This window comes from Trachurus japonicus, chromosome 11, assembly GCF_045865225.1.
Source record: "Trachurus japonicus isolate A0001 chromosome 11, Traja_1.0".
In the NCBI taxonomy this organism is placed as follows: Eukaryota; Metazoa; Chordata; class Actinopteri; order Carangiformes; family Carangidae; genus Trachurus; species Trachurus japonicus.
Genome location: NC_140917.1, coordinates 4,065,200 through 4,084,635, shown reverse-complemented (window position 1 = coordinate 4,084,635; position 19,436 = coordinate 4,065,200). Strand labels below are relative to the sequence as shown.

Genomic DNA, 19,436 nt, shown 5'->3' with positions numbered 1-19,436 from the left:
ACACAACAGGACATTTCTTCATATATAATATATAGACTTTTAGTTGATTGGATGGCTTGGTTATGTTATTTTATTGGTATGTTTTTCCATTTTTATATATGATATCTTTATGTTGTGTTATTGCCCTGTTATGCCACTCTGCATTTTTATTGCAAGATAAGATAAGATAAAATTCGTCCCACAATGGCTTGTGATTTTTACTGTCAAAAGTGCTTTAGAAATAAAGATTTACAAACTATGTAGAGATTTTGAGAATGCAAACAGAAAATATGATTAGAAATAAAAACTATTTATTTATTTATGATGCAAAAATATCTCTCTCTATATATATGTATATATATAAAATTCTTATGCAAAAGAAAGACGCGTTCACTCTTTCTTTTTCTGACAAATGATATTAAACCTTTACTGAGCTAGCTACCATATGACAAATAAACGAATACAACAAATAAAATAAGTTATTTACTTAAGTTTAGAATAAGTATTTTTATGTTTCAATAAATGTTCCTGTGTGTATTTTAGTGGAAAATGTATTACTGTACATTTGAAGGGTTAAGAGCCATACTGTAGATGGTACCTGCATTGACCTTTTATTAGCAGTTTGAAAAAAATAAGGATTAAAAGTGAAGTAAAAATGAATGAATTTCCATGTATTTTAATTAGTTCCCTATAGATGCCTCAAAACAAGAAGCTTTTACATGTTGCTATGTTTAATTTTCCCACAGTAGAGTTTATATTTTCATATTAATATACTTTATATAAGTTGAGTGACCATGGATAATGATGACACCTCTGGTTGAGTGTGTGTGTGTGTGTGTGTGTGTGTGTGTGTGTGTGTGTGTGTGTGTTGCTGCTGCTGACTCTTCTCATTCAGCTGCAGATGAAGTGTTTTTCTGTTTCTCTTTCCTCCGTCTCTCCTCAGCAGGAACTGCGGCCCCCGAGCGCTCGTTCAGCTGCACACGACTCAATTCTCAATGGGTTCATTTTCAATTTGCTTCTCTCAAAGGTTGTTATTATACTCTGACCTACAAATTGGGACTTCCTGGTAATACCCCGTCATCTCTCCTGCCCCCTCCTTTGAGCTCCGTAAAACAGGGCTGCCTATATTTACTTAACACACATCTGTGTGTCATTATCCTGGTCTGTGTGTGTGTTATAGAAACACACACACACACACACACACACGGCCCATGTGCTGCGGATCCTGAACCTGGTTTTCCGATCGACTTCATCAGCTCCTCTCAAACTATTTAAAGCTCCGTCGACTCTGATAGAAGCTCAACATGAATCACGCTGTAACGACCGTCGTCTTTTCTGACGGCGGTCGACGACGACTTTACGACGGCGACGGGCGACTCGACGGCTCAAACAACACGATCAATCACTTGTGTGTTTTTGCGTTCGCAGCCTCCTGCTGATCATGTAAATCACAGCAGCAGCAGCAGCAGCTTCAGAGCATCGTGATGAGACGAGACCCTGAAGGGAACCCGACACGTTCAGTGACTCAGATTATTCAGGAATGTGACACTGTAATCTTTTTCTTTTTTTCAGCTTTTATACAAAATAAAGAGAGTTAAAACACAGAAGTTAAACAGACGAGACGTCCAGATCAAAGACAGAAACAGTTAAAAGGATAGTTCAACATTTTGGCCCATTGCCATAATCCCTATAGTCATAGCAGTAGGTTCATTACCTTTAATTGTCGGTGCAAGATATTTTTAGAACGGCGGAGCAGAGCCGTGAGCTGCTCAGAGCTACACTACGGAGGCTCATTATGGGATTTCTTGGTTTCCCTCATCAAACTCATCAAATACACAATCCAACAACTCCACAACGCTCTGGTGGACAAGTTGTGAGCTGCACATTCACCACGCTATGAGATAATAACACAACGTTACCACACAGAGTTGTTTTAGAGGGAAATACAGAGACTGCTTGATATAAAACTGTCCCTGAAGGCAACGTGCATCAGCGGTTTTGCATGAATTTCCCTCTAAAACAACTCTGTGTGGTAACGTTGTGTTATTATCTCATAGCGTGGTGAATGTGCAGGTCACAACTTGTCCACCAGAGCGTTGTGGAGTTGTTGGATTGTGTATTTGATGAGTTTGTGCGGCTCTGCTCCGCTGTTCTAAAAATAGCTTGCACCGACAATTAAAGGTATGAACCTACTGCTATGACTATATTGAACTATCCCTTTAAATGTTGATTTCTGTGTGTGTGTGTGATCCTGCCAGTTACAGCCAATTGGAGATGATGAAGCACCTCAGTCAAACGCTCTCGTTACAGTGATATTACAGAGGTCAGAGGTCACAGAGAGACTCTACTGTCAGGTGACCTCTGCTCCGAGCTCAGAGGGACGGCCCACTTCATCTCCTTAACGACGGCTCATTACATTAGAGAGGAAGAGAGAGAGAGAGGAAGAGGGGGGGGATAAAAGGACAGAGAGAGAACAAAGAGAGAGGTGGAGGAGCTCCACCAACGATCACAGATCTCCACCTCTCATCGTCTCTGAGAGAAAATTAAATATTGATCAACCAGAGAGAGAGAGAGAGAGAGAAGAGAGAGAGACAAAGAAAAGAGAGAGGGAGAGAGAGAAAGAAAGAAAGAAATAGAGAGGGAGAAGAGAGGGAGGAGAAAGAGAGAGAGAAAGAGAAAAAAACAGAGTGAGAGAAAGAAAGAAAGAGAGAGAGAGAGAAAGAAAGGGAGAGAAAGAGAAAAAACAAAGAGAGAAAAAACAGAGAGAGAGAAAGAAAGAAAGAAAGAGAAAAAACAGAGAAAGAAAGAAAGAAAGAAAGAAAGAAAACAGAGAAAGAAAGAAAGAAAGAGAAAAAACAGAGAAAGAAAGAAAGAGAGAGAGAAAGAGAAAAAAGAGAGAGAAAAAAATAAACAAAGAGAGACAAAGCGAAAAAACAGAGAGAAAGAAAGAAAGAAAAAGAGAGAAAGAGAAAAAGCAGAGTGAGAGAGATAGAGAGAGAGAGGAGAGGAGAGGGGGAGAAAGAGAGGGAAAAAAGAGAGAGACAGAAAGAGAGAGAGAGAGAAAAAAATATACAGAGCAGCTCGGTGGAGGAGGAAGAGGAGGAGCAGGAGGAGTAAGGTCAGGTTGAATGTAAAACAGATTGAGGGAAACCAAGAAATCCCATAATGAACCTCCGTAGCGTAGCTCTGAGCAGCTCACGGCTCTGCTCCGCCGTTCTAAAAATAGCTTGCACCGACAATTAAAGGTAACGAACCTACTGCTATGACTATAGGGATTATGGCAATGGGCCTATTTGCCAAAATGTTGAACTATCCCTTTAAACTGAGGAGGAATAATGTAAATATCAAGACACATGGTTATTATGAGGACTGGGACTGGATACAGTGATGGAATTGGAAATGGTCTCGTACTGGTTTGGTCTCGGGTTGGTTTGGTCTCGGTCTCGGTCTCGGTCTCAGGTTCGATGCTCTGTCTCTGTCTGGACTACAACATTATTAAACACATTTCCAGAATCCCGTCCTCTCCAGTATCAGATGATCATTAGATCCTGATTGATAAATGTTAATAACTCATCAGAGACAAACAGACTTTAAGTTCAGGAGGTCGAGATGATGAAGCCTCTGGGATCAGTTTGGGTCCTGCAGCAGTAAATTCTCAGGAAGCAAAATACACACGATTAAATAGCTTTAACCTCTACACGGGGGTCATGACCTCTGACCCTCCACAGGCCGAGGAAACGACTGAAACGACTATTTTGACAAGCCAGGGTTATGTAGGGTCAACAATAAAATATTAAGACGGGGGACAGGGACGAAGGAGGGAGGGAGGGGTTTTTTTCTTTTGGTTGGAAACTTAAAACACTAGTCGACGTTTTGAAAGCATTTTCCAGGCTAACTCAAGATTTTTCCTCTTATTATTATTTTCCATGACAAGAAAAACTGGTCGATAATTTTCCAGGTTTTTTCCAGGATGCAGCAGCATGAGACGGTGACGGAGGCAGAGAGAGGACGATGACATCATCACCTGAGCATCGGACAGACCCTGAACGCACCACGCACCTCCAGCCCCAACTCTGACACATGTTTTTAAACATTTTATTTTTATGTTTTTTTTAATGTATTGTCTTTATGAAGTGTTATTTTAATTAATTTAAAGATAAGATAAGATAAGACAAGCCTTTGTTTGTTCTACAGTGATTTGTGATTTTATCTGTGAAAAGTGCTTTAGAAATAAAGATTTACAAAACAATGAAGGGATTTTGGAAAACGCAAACAGCAACTTTGACAAAAAATAAAAAGTACTTATTGATTCGTGATGTAAAAATATCGGAAAAAAATAATTATTTATGCAAAAAAGAGGTTATTTAGGTTTTAGCTATGTACTTAGGTTTAGAATTAATATTATTTGTATTTTCTTTAATATATTTTTATGTTTCAATAAATGTTCCTTTAATACGACGGAGTATTAGGGCCACATTGAGAGAAAAAAAACCCCCACAGACTTCGGGAATAAAGTCATACATTTACGAGAATAAAGTCGTACATTTCATACGAGAAAAAAGTCATAACATTACGAGATAAAGTCGTAAATTTACAAGAATAAAGTCATAAATTTACGAGAATAAAGTCGTACGTTTACGAGAACAAAGTCGCACATTTCATACGAGAAAAAAGTCATAACATTACTAGAATAAAGTTGTAAATTTACGACTTTATTCTCGAAGTTTGTGATTTTTTTATTTGTCAATGTGGCCCTAATACTCCGTCGTACTTTAACTACATCTGTGTTTTTAAAAATAAAAGTAAAAGTAAATAAAATATAATAATTCCCTCCAATAATGTTCCAGAGCTAGAATTTGAATATTTATGTATTCAAATGAGTTCCTTTTAGACAGTTAAGCTTTATTATAAATGTCTGGAACAGTCACTTTTGAATAACTCAATCAAAACATTATTTTATCAGAAGCTCCTACATGTTGTTGAGTTTCATTTTCCTACAGAAAAAAAGCTCTTAAACGACCTCTTTGAACATTTTCCTCCTCCTATTTTCCACCAGGTCGTGTTTTCAATAGGGCTGGGACGATATGCTTTTCTCCTGATTCGATTTTTCTACGATTTTTTGGATGGCGATTCGATTTAAATTGTGATTCTACGATATTGCAGATTCTCTCGATTTTTAGTCTTTAGCATTTTTTACATTTATCTGCACACAAATACTGTAGGAGCCTAGAAATGAACATACTCCATTATAAAGTGAACTTAAACCCTTTTCAAAACCTGTACTCTCTGTATGTAAAAAGGCTCACTAATGCACATTGCACAATATTTAAAAAAAATTCACAATTTTCAGCCGTTACCTCGTCGGGGCTGGACGCCTGGTAGGTGCGGTTGTCGTCGCTGAAGTCCTGGTCGGCCTCGGCGGACTCGGTCTCTCCGTTGACGCCGCCGTGGGACTCGTAGACGGGCGTGACGTTGTGACAGAGGGCGATGGCCTTCACCGCCTCGTGGATCCGGCTGCTCACGCTCTTACGGACCTTCGGGCCGGGCGGCTGCGTTTTACGTGACGGAGTCGAACCGCTGGTCGTCGTCGAACCGCCGCCGCCGCCGCCACCGGTGGAGGATTGAGACGGCTGGAACAAGAAAAGACACTACAGGTGAACAGGGATCACCATGAAACTTCCCAAGTTTATCACTCGCATTGAGACGATTATTTTTTGTATTACAAGTTTTGTCAAATTTTTAATGTTTAAATATGTAAATGAGGCTATATCTAATTAAATATGCGCTCATTTGCATATATTTCCAGGACAGAAATCTGACCAATGGATAAAGCTACTTTCAAAATTCTTGTTTTATTTTGTTGACATATTAAGAGTCTTTAGTTTTTACAGAGGATTTTAGATATCTCTTTTTATCACTCTGTAAATGAGAAAATACTGTCACCAGCCCTAAAAAAAAGAATCAAACTTCTCCATGTTGTTAGTAATAAAATGTTGTATAAATGAGGCTGTGAATGATATATCAACAATCACCTCTGTAAAAACCTTCAGAATATAGAAAGGGATCAAAGTGGAAGGTTTGGTGTCTGTAAGTGCTGCTGAAGTGGAGATTTCTAGCTCAGAGTCTGAGTCTGAAAAACTATTTCTGAGAAAACGGCCTTTAAAGACTTGGACTGTAAAATGATATAGATTGTTAATGTCAATCGTACTTTTATGATTGGTTGCGGATACGAAGGAAATGACAGTTTGTCGGAGCCTACATCATTGTTGAGGAGAGAGAGAATGATACCTGACATGACATGGGTCAGACAACAGGCACGGCACAGTATGTCACAGTAGCATGTTAAAGGGATAGTTCAACATTTTTGTCAAATTGGCCCATTGCCATAATCCTTATAGTCATAGCAGTAGGTTCATTACCTTTAATTGTTGGTGCAAGCTATTTTTAGAACGGCGGAGCAGAGCCATGAGCTGCTCAGAGCTACGCTACGGAGGCTCATGATGGGATTTCTTGGTTTCCCTCATCAAACTCATCAAATACACAATCCAACAACTCCACAACGCTCTGGTGGACAAGTTGTGAGCTGCACAATCACCACGCTATGAGATAAATAACACAACGTTACCAGACAGAGTTGTTTTAGAGGGAAATGCAGAGACTGCTTGATGAAAAACTGTCCCTGAAGGCAACGCGCACATCAGTGGTTTTGCATGAATTTACCTCTATAAAGGTAACGAACCTACTGCTATGACTATAGGGATTATAGCAATGGGCCAATTTGCCAAAAAATGTTGAACTATCCCTTTAACTTTTGGTGAATTTAGGTGAAATTTACAGACGAAATAAGACAAAATAAAGAAAGCAAAAATAAAAACACCTTAATGTGGGTTTTCTACCATTTCTTTCCTCTAGTCTGAAAGAAAACACGCTAAAGAAGAGAAATAGCCCATTTTTTCTTTCCTTTCTTGCCTTAAAAATATTAAAAAATTGAATCTCAAACATCAGAGTGTTCCCTGTGAGTTGACAGTCTGGTGGATCTGATCCCAGAGCAGCAGCAGCTCATCACTCTGACACAACGAGGGGGGGGGGTATCATCATCATCATCATCATCATCTTTATGGTGTCATATCTGGTTCCAGGGCCTTTTCACTTGTTCTGCTGTTTCTCTGACAGGAAGCATCAGTCTGCGTGAGGACGACCCGCTGAGGGCCGAGCGCCGCTCCTGATGCATTCTGGGATTGGCTCTTTATTATCATTATCACCGTCATTATCATCATCATTATTATTATTATTGTTGTTATTAACCTTCAGTCCCAGCGAGGACACGAGAGGACGAGTCACAGAGAGACGGATGGAGGTCGTTACGTCGGCTCGGCACAGAAAAACTTTGTTTTATTAAACTGAATTAAGCTTTTTATAAACTTATGTCGACATGTTGAATTTTTTTTTCTGTTTTAATGAAGTAGTTGAAGTTATAAGCTGCTGAAACAATCAACTGATCAAGTTATTTAATTGTTTTATTTATCTATGTAGCTTTAATATGTAACTAAAATAATAAATATCATTATAAAATGAGTTATTGTTGAAGTAAACTAGAGGGAAAATGTCAAACTTGTCTCTTATTCTCTGTTCTATATCTTAACTTAACTTATAACTTAACTTATAACTTGAATATGGCGCTTTTTATACACTCAAGAGTTTTCATGAATCATTATGTAGCAGGTAAGTTCAGTAATTTTGGTAATTTGTTTTTATTTATGTAGCTTTAAGATGTAACTAAAGTGATAAATATATAAACAGTAATAGAGCAACATATGTAACTAAATAAAAAATGTGAAACATTTCCTGCTTCTTGTTTCTTTAACGTAAAAAATGTAAATATGTGTGTTTTGAACTGTTGGTCAGAATAAAGTAAAGTAATAACATCAGTTATTGTTGAAGTAACTAAAGGGAAAATGTCAAACCCGTCTCTCTTTGCTCTGTCGTTTGTCTTATAAGTTGGATATAAATCTTTTTATAAACTTAATGTTTTCATGAATCATTATATCGCAGATAAGTTCAGTAATTTTAGTGATCTATACACATTTATGTAGCTTGAAGATGTAACTCAAGTAATTAATAAATATAGTAACAGTACTAAAGTAAAGTAATACAATCTGTTTCCTGCTTCTTGTTTCTTTAATGCAAAAGTTTTGCCATTTTTTTGTTGTATTGTATATCACTTTAAATTGAAAATGTTGGTGTTTAGAACTGGTGGTCAGAATAAAAATCTGTGAATGATTAATCAGTAAACCATGAAATAAACTCACTTTAACTATAATTATGATAAGGTAGGTAAAAAAAGCATTGATTCAACATGATTCAACAGAGATAAGAGCATTACTAAAAGCTTCCTGTGCCTCCTCTTTTCCTCCGCTGACAGTCACAGTTTTGTTCTGCTCCGCCTCGACTAAAGGGACGTTCAGTGGTTTTTCATTAGCAGCGATTACAGACGAGGGCGTGGGGGTGGGGGGTGGGGAGGGGGGGGGCAGATGGTTTCACTGTCAAACAGCTGTTTGGATCTGGAGCTGACAGCAAACAATATCGTTCTGTCACGATCTGAGGAAACACTCAGAGCTGCAGAGCAGGCGGCCGCTCCAGAGACGACGACTGATGAATGAACAATAACAATAATACAGTACGGGTTTGTTATAAAAACGGATTAAACCGATCTACAGGGAGAAGAGGAGGAACAAACAGGACCAGTTTGTGTTTTAACGTATCGGAAGTGATGAGTCGGCTGAAACTTTGTTTAGTTAGAGACTGAAGCTGATATGTTTATATCACTGATGAAGACTTATCTGTTTATATTGATTAAAAGACTTGAAAAAAACACAAATGAACTGAAACCAAAATTAATTTTATATATTTACACCTGAACTTTTTCTAAATGACCTGAGATTTTAATAAGAAGTAGTTTTAAGGCCGATTCTGATGCTTTTTAAAAGTTTATATTCTTAAAATTAAAAGGTATTTTGCAGCATATTCTGTATTTTAACAGGTAGGCTTCAACATTTAAACCATCACATCATTAATTTATATATATATATTACATTTTAAATGCAAAAAAAAGTGCTAATTTATTTTCATAGCCCATTATTAACAGATTTTTGTGGAAAAGCACATTAAGAAATAAGAAATAAGCAAAATGAATGGATCTATATTTCAGGATTAAAGAGAACAGAGCAGTTTTTAGCTTCTTTTTAAATCCAGTTTTAATCTAAACTTAAATTTTATTTGTCAATCAACAAATTCCCTTTTCAGTTTTTTGTTAAAACTGTCTGTTCCCTTTTCTGAACTCGTTGTTGTGTTTATGATCAAGTGAACTCAAAGTGTGTGTTTTATCTGTTTAAAGCCTTGATTCATCTACAGGTTTTTTTTTTCCTGTGAACACCTGTCTCACACACACACACACACACACACGCACACGCACACGCACACGCACACGCACACGCACACGCACACGCACACGCACACACACACACCCCTGTCTGTATCCTGTAGAGCAGCAGCAGCTCACCTGTGCGTACGACTGGATGATGTGGCTCTGGATCTCGTCCATGGTGTCGGTGCCGTAGGAAACCGTTCCCAGGTGAAGCCTCTTGAAGATCATCTCATTCTGGGTCAGAGTTCCTGTCAGGAGGAGGAGAAGAGGAGGAGAAGAGGAGGAGAAGAGGAGGAGAAGAGGAGAACAGGTGCGTTCAGCTGTGTTACAGAGCAGAAAGGAAACACACACAGCTGCACACGACTGCTTTTACCTGTGTGACTGTGTTTAATGTTTAAGGGCACTTTCACACCTAATAGTCCGGACTTCATTTTTTTTGTTGTTACATTGTTTCCATATAGTCCAGTAAAGTTCGCTTTCACACTGCTATTATGACAGCGGACTAAAGGATCTACCTACGTCAAGACGTCATTACCCGCAAGGGCTGCGCCTGCTTATAATTGTCAGTGATTGGCTTGTGGATGAGCGTGCGTCTGACGTTAGCACATAGGAAGTGCTCTGAAAAAAAATAAAATAAAAATATGTGTAAAAAATAAAAAATAAAAAAATCCCCTCCCCTCTCACCCGTCTTGAAATCTATTTATTTACTTTAAAACTAAGACGAGAAAAGTCTCTTTAATTTTAATAGATAGATAGATAGATAGATAGATAGATAGATAGATAGATAGATAGATAGACGATAGATAGAACGATAGATAGACGATAGATAGAACGATAGATAGAACGATAGACAGAACGATAGATAGATAGATGATAGACAGAACGATAGATAGAATGATAGAACGATAGATAGATAGAACGATAGATAGAACGATAGATAGATAGATAGATAGAACGATAGATAGATAGATAGAACGATAGATAGATAGATAGATAGAACGATAGATAGATAGATAGATAGATAGATAGATAGATAGATAGATAGATAGATAGATAGATAGATAGATAGATAGATAGATAGATAGATAGATAGATAGATAGATAGATAGATAGATAGATAGATAGATAGATAGATAGATAGAATGATAGATAGAATGATAGATAGATAGAGTGTAAAAATATGTGTAAAAAATAAAAAATTAAAAAATAGTGCTGGAAAGCACGCTGTGGTTTGTAATCGCGGTGCAGAAGAGTGAGTTTGGAGCTGATGAAAGGAGAGAAAAAAAGAGGGTTGTGCTGCGGTGAAAATACTCTCATTGATGAGAGCGATCAGCGATCAGCTGTAACCGTGTAGTGGAGGGGAACACACATGCTATGCGCACACAGCCGCGATCCTCCTCTCATATGCGGCTGCATCTCTCCAGGTCACTTTTGCGTGTGAGAGAAATAAAAGCTCTGACTGGTGAGTTCAGTATGTTATATGAACATTATTCCTGAGTCTCTGTGACATATTAGGATGGTTTTACAGCCAGTTGCTTTAGATTTCTTACATATTGTACCTTTAAAGGCTAGGGAGGCAGCTTTTTTTTGACAGTATTAGGCAAAAACTTACACACTAACCTTGGGGATAATGTAAATAAAGTGATGTGAAAAAAGATCAGACGTCTGCGTCTCCCCTAGGCTCTGTTTTCAGCCTGCAAAGAATCTACCTGTGACGGTTGATTTTGACCAATCACAGAGCAGCAGCCCTTATTCGTATTATTTGGACGTTTTAAAACGTAAGAAAGAGACGTTTTTTCTCTACTCGCTGCTCTGGCTGAGGGGATGAGAACCGTGTGGACTCAACTCAAAGCTTTTTTCTAGATTTCTGCCTCCCTTTCCTTTAACTCATCATCACTATGAACATCTTCTAGGTCATTTATAACTTTGTCAGTCTCTCCTCTCACCCGTCTTGTCCGTCAGCAGGTAAACCAGTCGGCCCAGTTCTTCGGGGATGGTGCTGGTTCTGACCACGGTGCCGGGGATGTTTTCATCCTTCATGATCATCCAGGCGTAGGCCGACTTCCCCATGTCCAGGTTCACACGCAGGCTGAACACGGGAGGAAGAGGAGGAGGAGGAGGAGGAGGAGGAGGAGGAGGAAGAGGAGGAGGAGGAGGAGGAGGAGGAGGAAGAGGAGGAGGAGGAGGAGGAGGAGGAGGAAGAAGAGGAGGAGGAGGAGGAGGAGGAAAAAGTTAAAGTTAGAGACGTTAAACAGACGAGACGTTCAGATCAAAGACAAGAAACAGTTAAAAGGGATAGTTCAACATTTTCAACATCTAACCCTAACCAGACAGAGTTGTTTTAGAGGGAAATTCATGCAAAACCGCTGATGCGCGTTGCCTTCAGGGACAGTTTTTCATCAAGCAGTCTCTGTATTTCCCTCTAAAACAACTCTGTCTGGTAACGTTGTGTTATTATCTCATAGTGTGGTGAATGTGCAGGTCACAACTTGTCCACCAGAGCATTGTGGAGTTGTTGGATTGTGTATTTGATGAGTTTGATGAGGGAAACCAAGAAATCCCATAATGAGCCTCCGTAGCGTAGCTCTGAGCAGCTCACGGCTCTGCTCCGCCGTTCTAAAAATAGCTTGCACCGACAATTAAAGGTAACGAACTTACTGCTATGACTATAGGGATTGTGGCAATGGGCCAATTTGCCAAAATGTTGAACTATCCCTTTAAAAACAGATAAAGCGTCTGTGTGTGTGTTTCCGGCCTCGGTGTCGTCTCACCTGATGGGGATGATGTAGGAGAACAGGACGACGAAGCGGGAGAGGTTTCTGAACCAGGTGCTGACGAAGCCCTGCAGCGCTACCATGACGACGGACAGGACGACCTGGGCCAGGAACAGCGCCTTGGTGAGGCGGTTCAGCTCCAGGTCCAGGAGGCCGACCTGCAACCAGGAGACCAGAGGTCAGAGGTCAAACACATGAAGATGATGGTGCAAAGAGAGAGTGATGCTCGTTTACACCTGAAAAACTTTTAATAATAAACACAAAGAGACGATTCAGAGTAAAAAAGAGTAAAAAGTCTCTTTAATTGTCCTGCCTGCTACTCACAATGTGACACACAGGAAAGGAATAATAGATAGATAGATAGATAGATAGATAGATAGATAGATAGATAGATAGATAGATAGATAGATAGATAGATAGATAGATAGATAGATAGATAGATAGATAGATAGATAGATAGATAGATAGATAGATAAAAGATGAATATGAGGAGGAAAGAAGAAATAAAAAAAATGAAGATGAGAAGAAGATGAAAAATGAAGGAAGAATAGGCAGGGGAAAAAGAAGGGAGAAAGGAAGAAAAGAAGGAAGGATGAAGGAGAAATAAAGATGGTAATGATAAGAAGAAAAAAGAGGATGAAGAAAGAGGAGAAGGAGAAGAAGAAAAGGAAGAAGAAGAAAATAAATAATCAAAAGGTTTATAATAAACACAAGGAAGGAACAAACGAGGGAGAAGAAGGAATAAAATGTAGAAGGAGAAGGAGAAAAAGATGAGGAAAGAGAAAAATAAAGAAAAAAGAGGAGGAGAAGACAGAAGGCGACAAAGAAGAAACAGAAGAGGTGAAAGAGGAAGAAATAAGAATGATATAGTGAAAATAAAGAAGACATAGAAGGAGAAAAAGGAGTAAAAGGAGAAGAAGGAAGAGGAGGAGAGTAATAAATGAATAGTTTATTAACTGTAATAATAATCTGAGGAGGTTTTACTGTAATCTAATGTTTAATCGGATTTTAAACAGTTTATAATAATAGAATGAATTAAATAACATCTTTTGTTAAAACTAAAACTAGAAAAGTCTCTTTCTAACTTTCCCTCACAGCGCCTGTGAAAAACTTGCTCCTCTCAAAAACATAAATAAGTTTATTGGTGTCATTCTGCAAGTTTTGGTCCTTGAATGCAGCACAAAGTCAAAAGGCCACACACACACACACACACACATAGAGAGAGAGAGAGAGAGAGAGAGAGAGAGAGAGAGAGAGAGAGAGAGTTCCCATATTGAAGAAGAAAAAGAAAGAAAGAATTAGAAGAAGGGGGTCAGAGTCGTCTTATTTTTCGAGTGTATCTCCAACAGCCAATGGAGCATGTGGGAAAAAGACGTCAAATAAAAGAAGCAGCCCGTCCCCCTTTCTGGCAGCGCTTCATCTGAACGCCGCAGCACCGTGCACGCTTAGAAAAACACAAGGACATAACAACATCTCTCCTCCTCCTCCCTCCCTCCCTCCCTCTCTCCGCTGCAACAACACAAAAGAGGAGGAGGAGGAGGAGGGAGAAGGAGGAGGAGGAGGAGGAGGCGACATTCCTCCACCAGCAGCAGCAGCAGCACTGAGCCTCACTACATGGTTCATGGTTGAGCTCTTGAGAAAAATAGGAGGTTTGGGTGGATTAAAATGAAGAAAAATTAAGACAGAGCGCAAACTCAAACTCCTCCTTCCTCCCTCTTCTCCTCCTCCTCCTCCTTCCTCCCTCTTCCTCCCTCTTCTCCTCCTCCTCCCGTCGCTCCGACAATGGACCGGCTAAATTTTCCAGGATCAGATGAAGTCATTCTTCATTCAGTCAAGGGGGTTAGGGAGGAGGAGGGGGAGAAAAGGACTCAATTACCTCAAACCTAAAAGATGCTATCAATGAATAAAAAAGTGCATATTTTACTTCCATTCATCCCAAAAACCACTAAAAAAGTAAAAAATAATAATAATCTGAGGAGGTCTAAATGTAATCTAATGTTTAATCTGAGCTGAGTTTCCATTAAACTGTTTATAATAATAATAGAATGAATAAATAATATCCTTTGTTTTTCCTTTTGTTAAAACTAAAACTAGAAAAGTCTCTTTTCTGCTTCTGAAACACATTTTAAAAGTGCATATTTTACTTCCATTCATCCCAAAACCACTAAAAAAGTTAAAAAAAATAATAATAATAATCTGAGGAGGTCTAACTGTAATCTAATGTTTAATCTGATTTTAAACAGTTTATAATAATAGAATGAATTAAATAAATAACTTCTTTTGTTTCCTTAACTAAAACTAGAAAAGTCTCTTTCTAACTTTTCCTCATCCTCACACAGCGCCTGTGAAAAACTTCCTCCTCTCAGACTTAAATACGTTTTTAAAAAGTGCATATTTTACTTCCATTCATCTCAGAGCCGCCGTCTCAGGTCTGTTTGTGTGTGGTTTGGTACTTTTTAGCATGTGTGTGAAGTCTGATGGAGGAGGAGGAGGAGGAGGAGGAGGAGGAGGAGGAGGAGCAGTGAATATTCATGAGTTACAACAAACCAAAGAATATGAAAAAAAAGAGAAACTTCAGAGCCGAGCGGCCGCTAACGAGCAGCTCACTAGCGATCATCATCTATCGACTGATCTGATAAAAACATAAATCCATAAGACGATGGGACTCGTCAATAAGTTCAGGTTCTGACAACTTCAGTAAAAATCTCACTGATTTATTTAACCTTTATTTAACCAGGCAAGCAAATTAAGAACAAAATTCTTATTTTCAAGTGCAGCCTGATCTAATATTTAAGAAACACTTTTTATTTACCCTGAATGTTTGAAAGTTTTACTTGTTTTCACACTAACATCAGTTTTTCTTTTAACAATGACGGTCTACCAGTCTGTCTGAATGCACACATGGGTTAAAGCTCATCCCTGTTTGGATTTGTAAAGTAGTTGAAGGAAAGTCTAACGAATGTATTCTATATTTAAAAAAGAAAAATGTGGAAAGGAGGTTGGTGAAATGTTGAACATCCTCTAAAAAGAGTTTGACCAAAAAAAAAAAAGGATTACAGTGGGTAAACTAATAAAATAAACTCCCTGAGGTTTAAAATCTGAGGAACCGAAACGTCTCGTTAGAAGAATATGCAAACCATAAAAATAAAGAATGCTGAAAAAAATAATAATACAAAAACAAAATGCTGAGCTGTGAAGTGTGATCAAAGTTCAGTCAGCGTTCAGGTGCAAGAAAAGTGTTGATGGCTTATTAAATGCAGCGCTACACGATGAGATGACAGAGTAGAGCAGACAGAGGGAACAGCATCACCCCCTGATGACTGATTATATGTAATTATTTATTTAAAGCCCCAGTGTGTAACTTATTTGGCTTTTTATTATCAAAAATCAAATACTGCTTTCATAAATCTGTATTTCACTGAAGTGGAATCACAGCCGCATACAAAGTAAAGCTTTCTGGTACCTTAGAATGAGTTGTTACAAGTCGTCACAAATACATAAGTGGGCGACGCACCGAACCGAGGCGGCCATGTTGCATCGCCATTTTTTTTTACATTGAGTGGCAGCGTGACCGTAGGTAACCACGGAAACTGAGCGGAGCTGTGGGCTCGGCCTGTTAAAACTGTCACCACTGTGTAGTGTGAGGAAGGACGGAGGCACTGGTGTTGCATTCAGGTGCAGTCAGGCAGACGGCCGTCGGCAAACCCACCGGACGTCATTTTACTCCACCAGAGAAAGACGGTAAAACAATACGACATCACCATGACAACATATTGTCACGCCTGTATTATTTTGCCTCGTGCTGGCGGACCACTTGTTTACATAGACGCTTGTTTATCCTGTTACATGCAGCGTCTGTTGTCTGTCTCACGTCTGCCCGATTTCACGTGAATGCAACATCAAGAATACATTCAGATATGCAACCGCACCGCTAGATGGGAGGAATTCCTACGCATTATACCTTTAAGGTGAGTTGTAACAAAGGACGTATCGATTGAATTAAAAACATAAAACCTTGTGACCGATTCTATGTGTTAACGTAAACAGAATGTTTTTGTTCAGAGTTTGTGACGACGACGAGCAGCAGACTGAGGAGGTCGAGACGTTAAACTGAAACAGATTTTTCAGATTTCAGTTTGAGAGACAGAAACTGAGTTTATTACCGTCAATCATAACGATTATTACTGATGCAGGACGTTTAAAGGAGCTGTTTGTAGTTTTTTTTTTTCTACCGAGAGCAGCAGGTCTGGAGCGACTCTGTTACTGGAGCTGAAACAAATCAAATCAACTCAACTGGACGTGACAAAGTGCTGCTGCTGCTGCTGCTGCTGGACACGACACTTCAAACCTACAATCTTTATTGAGCAGCTTGTCAAACGACATTGTTGTGTCTCTCCGCTCTGTCAAACCGTCCGGAGACAAAAGGCAGCGCCAAAGTGAGAGTCGCTGCGTCTCCGTCGTCCTGTCAGATTGATCCGGCTGAAGCTCTTTGTCCGGCGCCGTGTCACAACAGATTATATGAGGCCAGAACCTCCAGGACGCACGTCGCACGCCATCGACTTTCTCCGCCGCCGCCGCCGCAATCTCCAGCCTCCATATTGGCACTTCTGACATCATCTCCTTGAAATATTGAATTCCTCTCAGCTGCCGAAGCTTTACACAAAACACCACCGACCGCTGACCAAAGCCCCCCCTCCCCTCACCTCCCCCCACACCTCCTCCTCCCCCTCCTCCTCCACCTGCCCCTTCCCCTCGTCCAACACCTCCCCCCTCCTCCTCCTCCTGCTGCTGCTGCTGTTCGACCGCCACATCAGTGTAATAAAAGACATTGGTGTCAAAACTGAGCTGGAGGAGGAAGAGGAGGAGGAGGAATAAGAAGATGAAGAGGAGGAGAAAGAGAAAGACAGGGAGGAGGAGGAAGAAGAGGAAGAGGAGGAGAAAAAAAAAGAGGGGGAGAAGGAAGAGGAAGAAGTGGAGGAGGATAAAGGGGAGGAGGAAGAGGGAGAGGAAGAAGAGGAGGAAGAAGAGAAGGAGGAGAAAGAGAAAGAGGGGGAGGAGGAGGAGGAAGGGAAAGGGGAGGAGGAAGAGGGAGTGGAAGAAGAGGAGGAGAAAGAAGAGGAGGAAGAGGAAGAAGAGAAAGAGAGGGAGGAAGAAGAGGAGGAAGAGGAGGAGGACATAGAAAAGGAGGAGACAGAAGAGAAAGAGAGGGAGGAAGAAGAGGAGGAAGAAGAAGAGGAGGAGGACATAGAAAAGGAGGAGGAAGAAGGGAAAGAGGGGGAGGAGGAAGAGGAAGAAGAGAAAGGAGGAGGAAGAAGAGGAGGAGGAGAAAGAGGAAGAAGAGGAGGAGGAGGGAAAGGAAGAAGAGGAGGAGAAGGAAGAGGAGGAGGAGGAGGAGGAGAAGGAAGAAGAGGAGGAAGAGGGAGAGGAAGAAGATGAAGAAGTGGAGGAAGAAGAAGAGGAGGAGGAAGAGGTCACAAGGAGGAGGGAGAGGAAGAAGAGAAGGAGGAGAAAGAAGAGGAGGAGGAGGAGAAAGAAGAGGAGGATGAAGAGGAAGAGGAGGAGGAGGAGGAAGAAGAGGAGTGTTAGAGCTGCAGGTGAAACTGTCACAGCGAGGCCCCAACATGGCGGCGCTGAAGCTTTGCCTCCGTCAGTTTAACCCGGTCGGTCCAGACTTCAATCACCAGGTTCAAGTTTCCATTAATTCTCCTCGACGTGGGAACGAAAAACTAAACTCTGGACTCAGACTCGGACTCAGACTCGGCTGGATTAAACTTCCTGTTGAAAATGTCACTTTAATCCTCCGTTAGTTAATTTCCCTCCTGGTTAATTAGCGGCGGGCGGCGTTGACCTTTAGCGCTGACGGGCCAACGTTATCAGGAGGAGTCAAGGTTAAAGAAGCACCTTGTCGCGGTGATTGATTGGTGATTAGAGGCCGAGGGAGAGAAGACGGCAGCAGGGAACTTAGAGCAGATGTTACTCTGTGTTTTTACTCTCTGGAGCTTTTCATTTTTATTTTTTTTCACAGAGTAGAGCCGCCATGTTTACGCTGCCGTCACCTCACACAGGAGAAACGGGAAACAACTTTATGATTATTATTTATCTGGACTGATACTGAGTCTTTCTCAGAGGGTTGAAACAATTGATCAAACAACAGGAACTTTTTTTTTTTACATTAATCTGACAAATAAAATTATTAAAATTTCTAAACTGTGAGAATTTGCAGTTTTATTTTTGTGTAGTGATGAATCGATGATGATAAAGAGGTTTGAAAAAAAACAAAACAAAGACTTAAATCGTAATCTTGAACTTTAGTGAATGGTTGTCGCCTTTTTCCATCATTTTCTGACCTCAAGTGAACCGAACAAATAATCAGCAAATTAATGGATAAGGAAAATGATCATGTAAAAAAAAATCCATAATTACATAAAATAATAAACTAATACAGTGAAAAACACAGGTTTTGACAAATGAACTGAAATTTGGTAGTTTTAGATGCCTGTTTGCTTTTATTTGTGTTTTTATAAATTCTATTCTTTTACTTTATTTTCTTATCTTGAAATGTACAGAACAGAGTTGTTTTAGAAATACAGAGACTGCTTGCTGAAAAACTGTCCCTGAAGGCAACACGCATCAGCGGTTTTGCATGAATTTCCCTCTAAAACAACTCTGTCTGGTAACGTTGTGTTATTATCTCATAGCGTGGTGAATGTGCAGCTCACAACTTGTCCACCAGAGCGTTGTGGAGTTGTTGGATTGTGTATTTGATGAGTTTGATGAAGGGAAACCAAGAAATCCCATAATGAGCCTCCGTAGCGTAGCTCTGAGCAGCTCACGGCTCTGCTCCGCCGTTCTAAAAACAGCTTGCACCGACAATTAAAGGTAACGAACCTACTACTGCTATGACTATAGGGATTATGGTGATGGGCCAATTTGACAAAATGTTGAACTGTCCCCTTAAGAAAGAAAAATATGAAAAGGAGGTTGGTGAAATGTGGAATAACCTCTAAAAAGTGTTGGGAAAAAAAAGGAATAAACTAATAAAATAAATCTGAGGAAGCAAAACGTCTCGTTGGCGACTTTCCTGCAAGAAGAGGAATAAGAAGAAGTAGAATAAGAAGCCGTGTTCACCTTGTTCTTGGCGTACGACGTGTTCAGGACGCTCCTGGTCTCTTTGCCCGTGTAGATCACCACCCCGATCACGGTTCCTGCCAAGAGCGAGAGACAAAGAAAGTAATGCTGCTCATTAACCAGGCCTCACA

General features: G+C 40.0%; 2 protein-coding genes across 6 annotated transcripts in view; one reads left to right on the top strand and one right to left on the bottom strand.

Annotated features, from left to right (window-relative positions):
• mbpa (myelin basic protein a) overlaps positions 1-19,436 on the top strand; it is a 354,691-nt gene that overhangs the window by 201,259 nt on the left and 133,996 nt on the right. The gene's annotated exons all lie outside the window — the stretch shown is intronic.
• atp9b (ATPase phospholipid transporting 9B) overlaps positions 1-19,436 on the bottom strand; it is a 79,671-nt gene that overhangs the window by 24,523 nt on the left and 35,712 nt on the right. For all 5 annotated transcript variants that reach the window (XM_085790715.1, XM_085790713.1, XM_085790712.1 and 2 more), the window contains 5 exons: positions 19,306-19,382; positions 12,175-12,335; positions 11,350-11,492; positions 9,539-9,651; positions 5,337-5,609 (listed from right to left, as the gene is read on the bottom strand). In XM_085790715.1, coding sequence (XP_085646841.1) covers positions 5,337-5,609; positions 9,539-9,651; positions 11,350-11,492; positions 12,175-12,335; positions 19,306-19,382 — 767 coding nt within the window. The remainder of the gene's footprint in view (positions 1-5,336; positions 5,610-9,538; positions 9,652-11,349; positions 11,493-12,174; positions 12,336-19,305; positions 19,383-19,436) is intronic.